Source organism: Hylobates moloch, unplaced genomic scaffold (genome assembly GCF_009828535.3).
Source record: "Hylobates moloch isolate HMO894 unplaced genomic scaffold, HMol_V3 SCAFFOLD_5603, whole genome shotgun sequence".
Classification (NCBI taxonomy): domain Eukaryota; kingdom Metazoa; phylum Chordata; class Mammalia; order Primates; family Hylobatidae; genus Hylobates; species Hylobates moloch.
In genome coordinates, this window is record NW_026657878.1 from 154 (window position 1) to 4508 (window position 4355).

The window sequence follows — 4355 nt, forward strand, 5'->3', positions numbered from 1 at the left end:
CTGGGATTACAGGCACACGCCACCACGCCCAGCTAATTTTTTAATTTTTTTGTATTTTTAATAGAGATGGGGTTTCACCATATTGGCCAGATTGGTCTCAAACTCTCGACCTCAGGCGATGCACCTGCCTAGGCCTCGCAAAGTGCGGGGATTACAGGGGTGAGCCATCGCGCCCGTGGAGAGAAGCAACTTGATTGACCCAGGGCTCCCAGCAGTTGGCCTCCTGCCCGCCCCGCCCTCGGGCCTGCCCCGCCCACCGTGGGGGCCGGAGCCCACGCACCTGCGTCTCTGCTCGCAGAAGCCCATCTTCTCCTGCAGCAGGCCCATGCGCGTGTTGGCGCCCTCGTCCTGCGGGCTCAGCGCCAGCGCCTGCTGGTAGTCTGCCTCGGCAAAGGCCAGGTTGCCCAGCTGGAAGAAGCAATCTAGGGTCCGGAGGCGGGGGTGAGTGGATCCCCAACTCCCAGTGCCCAGGAGCCCTAGCCCAGCCGGCTCCAGCCCGGGAACCAGGGCCTGAAACTGGTGGCTGATAACCCCCATAGGCGGTTGCGGTCCCTGTCCCCTCTAGTTTTCTGGGCATCTGGGCACTGATCCCCAGCTGTCTGTTTTGAGCATTTTAAGGAGTTCTGGAGCCAGTTTGTCTAAGGTAACATTTCCCAAAGTGTGCTCCTGGGATACTGACACTGTTACATTTCCTCTTCGCTCGCTTCCTTCCTCTCTCCCTTCCTCCTTCCCCCCCCTCCCCAGGGGCCTCAAGTGCCCAGTGGGGGCCTTAGAGATGGCGAGGCTCCCCCGCAACCCCCCCAACGCCCTGGTCGCTGCGCACCGCCTCGGTTGATGTAGAGTCCTTTCTCCTGCTGCTCATCCCGGAGGGCCTTGTTCAGCAGCAGCACGCCCTCCTGGTAGGCGCCCTGCCTGTAGCAGTGCACAGCAAAGTCGTTGTAGGTCAGCAACAGCTGGCGCTGCGCCTGCCGCACCATGTCCTCCTGGTCCTCGGTCACCATGTCCAGCACCTTCAGGAAGTCCTCCACTGCCCCATCAAACTCCTGGAGCCGTCGGTACATGGTGCCCCTGTGGGGGAGGGCGTGGGACACAGCGGGAGGGACATGAGGGCCAGTGCACCCCCACCGACTGGCGAGTGGCCAGACAAGCCACTGCCGGCTCTGGGCCTCCTGACCCATGGAGGCAGTGGGGATCCCCACCTCATTTGCTAGGTTTGTCCCATGGGGCCAGCTCTGGACTGCTACCCAGATAACCCACTAGGCACTGATCATTTTATTTTTTGCAAAAATACCCTCTCTCTTTCTTTTTGGGAGCCAGGTGTATGCCAGTCTCTACATTAAAGCATTTTGTACACGAAGCAGATGTTTTACCACCACTGTTTGGATAGGTTAATTGGCCCGAAATCACAGTGGCCTCTCATGTCACTGAATCACTTGTGGGATACTGAACCCAGCCCCTTGGCACAGGGAGAGATTGGCTGGGTGGACCGCCCCCTGGAATCACTCCTGCCAGGGCAGCGGCACTCCCTCCTGAAATGCAGCAGGATGTGGTAAGTTCCTGGGACCAGACTCAAGCCTAAGTCTCATCCACTAAGCTGGGCTCAGTACCCAGCGTGAACTGCTTAGCAGGCTGGGGCTTTAGGATTCCTGGGGTAACTGGGACATTTGTTGCCATCCCTCTTCCAGCAGTAACAGAGACCACCTCTGCAATGCCTTAACCCAGTAGGAAGTAGGGAAAGACCGTTAGAGGCTAGCTGGGGAAACTGAGGCCTAGAGAGGGTCAGGGACTCTCCTTAAACCACACAGAAAGTCTGTGGGTGGGCAGGGCCTGAGACCCAAGGCCAGCACCTTCCCATGCAGTACCGGAAGAGGAAGAGACTGGGGTCCAGAGGGTCGTTCTCAATGGCATAGTTGATCCGCTGCAGTGCGTGCTGCAGCTTGCCCTGCACGGCCAGGAACCCTGCGTCTTGGCGCGCCTGCTGGGCCTGGGCCACCATCTTCTGGAGCAGCATCCTGGCCTGCGGGTGCTTGGGATTCAACAGCAAGGCGCCGTGCAGATCGCGGTAGCAGAGGTGGGGCTGCAGGAGGCCAGGGGTGGCATCAGGGGCACAGGCCAACTGAGCCACGGGACCTAGAGGCCTTTCTTCAGCAGGGTGGCATCACACCATGCCTCCTCCATGCCCCCCACATCCCTCCATGTTCCACCCTTTCTGCCTTTTTTTCTTTTTGAGATGGAGTCTCACTCTGTCACCCAGGCTGGAGTGCAATGGCGTGGTCTTGGCTCACTGCAACCTCTGCCTCCTGGGTTCAAGCGATTCTTCCGCCTCAGCCTCCTGAGTAGCTGGGACTACAGGTGAGTGCCACCACACCTGGCTAATTTTTGTATTTTCTTCTTTTTTTTTTTAGTAGAGACGGGGTTTCACTATGTTGGCCAGGCTGATCTCGAACTCCTGACCTTAGGTGATCCGCCCACCTCGGCCTCCCAAAGTGCTGGGATTACAGGGTTGAGCCACCATGCCCAGCCTCTTTCTGCCTCTTGAAGGACACAGGGAGCATCGTGGGGAAATTCCATCCCAGGCCCCATGCCAGCTGGCCCTTTCCAGATGTGACCTCAGGTGAGCCAGGCCAGCCCCAGTGGTTTCTGCAGATGCTGCCTCCTTGTCAGGCCTCTGTGAAGCCCACTCAAGGTGCGGGGAGTGTGTGACCTCCTGACTGTGACAGTTTTGTCCTCCCTCCCCTCCCCTGCGCTCCCTCTTCCCCTCCCTGACCTTTGAGCCCAAGACCACTCTGCGCAAGCCCAGATTCGGGCCTGGGTACAGCGGAAACCTCCCCCAGCGAGTTCCTTCCACCGGGAGGAGGGGTGGGGGAGGAAGGCGCAGCTCAGCCAGGCAACAGACAGTTCAACAATACCCTGCTCGCTGCGGGGTGACTGGCTGGCAGGTGAACGGGGTGGTGTGGACAGCAGGTGTGGGTGGAGGGAGGGAGGGAAATGGCAGGAGCTAGGGGCAGGGCTTTGGTGTAGGCAGCCTTGGGCTCCAGGCAGTGCCACCGGGAACAGGCTGTGTGACCTTGGGCAAGTCACCTGGGGCTGGCTCTTCCTCTGTGAAATGAGGACAGTGTGTCTCTATCCCAAAGGGTTGCTGCGAGCCTCACAGCTAAGCAGGTGCAAAGTGCTGAGAACACGCCTACACACGGGAGGGGCTCACATCACAACAGTCACCAATAATTATCAATAATTACTAGTCTCAGCCGGGCGCGGTGGCTCACACCTATAATCCCAGCACTTGGAGAGGCCGAGGCGGGGGGATCACCTGGCGAAACCTTGTCTCTCCTAAAAATACAAAAATTAGCTGGGCAGGCGCCTGTAATCCCAGCTACTCAGGAGGCTGAGGCATGAGAATTGCCTGAACCTCCTGGTAGAGGTTGTGGTGAGCCGAGATCTCACCACTGCACTCCAGCCTGGGTGACAGAGTGAGACTCTGTCTAAAACAAAACAAGACAGGACAGGACAGGACAGGACAAGACGACAAGACAAGACAAGACAAGAAAACAAAACACTAGTCTCATGCCACTGAATCGCTTGTGGGAGGCTGCAGCCCAGCCCCGGGGCACAGGGAGGAGTTGCCAGGGTGGACTACCCTCCCCGGAGTCACTCCAGCCAGGGCGGTGGTGCTCCCTCCTGCAATGCAGGCTGGCATCTCAGCCACCCCCAGGATGTCCCTGCTTGGAGAATGAGGTGAACCCACCCCACCCCGCCCACCTGCTCCTCCCCATCCTAGCTTCCCAGCTCCCCATCCACCCAGGCCAAGCCAGAACACCGGGCACCCTTCTGGATCCTTCCTTTTCCTTCAAGCCCAACCCCAAGCCAGACTCCAGCCCTGCCTTCTGAAGGGCTGTGGGACTTGCCCCTCCTTGCTGCCCTCATGACTGCCTTTCCCTCCACCTCACCCAACCCTGCAATGGTGCCCAGCTTCCTTCTCAGGCTTTGGCCTCCAGACCTCCCTGCTGACCCACACTCCCTGCGGACACCAGAATGATCTTCCTAAAGCCCCCTGCCCTGGGGACACCTGGTGGAAGCTCCCACTGACTCCAGGGAGACTTCTCATCCCTGCCCTCCTCTCCTTGGTGTCCAGCACCCCCTCTGCCTCCTCCCTTGTGACCCCAAGTTTCTCTTGCTCTCAAGCTGTTCCCTATACTGTCTGTCCCTGTGCCCAGCCCAGGTTGTGTGGGTGGTCAGGAGTAGGCATGATTCATTGAGGCAAACAGGAAAAAAGAAAGGAAGAGGGAGGAAGAGGAGAAGGAAGGAGAGGAGGAAAGGAGGAAGGGGGAAGGGAGGAAGGGAGGAAGGGAAGGAGG

The 4355-nt window shown here is 58.9% G+C and overlaps 1 protein-coding gene across 1 annotated transcript; it reads right to left on the reverse strand.

Moving 5' to 3' along the window:
* Positions 1-280: 280 nt before the first annotated feature.
* On the reverse strand, positions 281-2213 carry LOC116465484 (tetratricopeptide repeat protein 16-like; the record flags this gene model as incomplete). Its single annotated transcript, XM_032148534.1, has 3 exons — positions 1863-2213; positions 824-1068; positions 281-422 (listed from the first exon to the last, which is right to left on the reverse strand). Coding segments are annotated over exons 1-3 (536 nt in total), but the record flags the coding sequence as incomplete, so codon positions are not given.
* Between the last annotated feature and the right edge of the window lie 2142 nt (positions 2214-4355).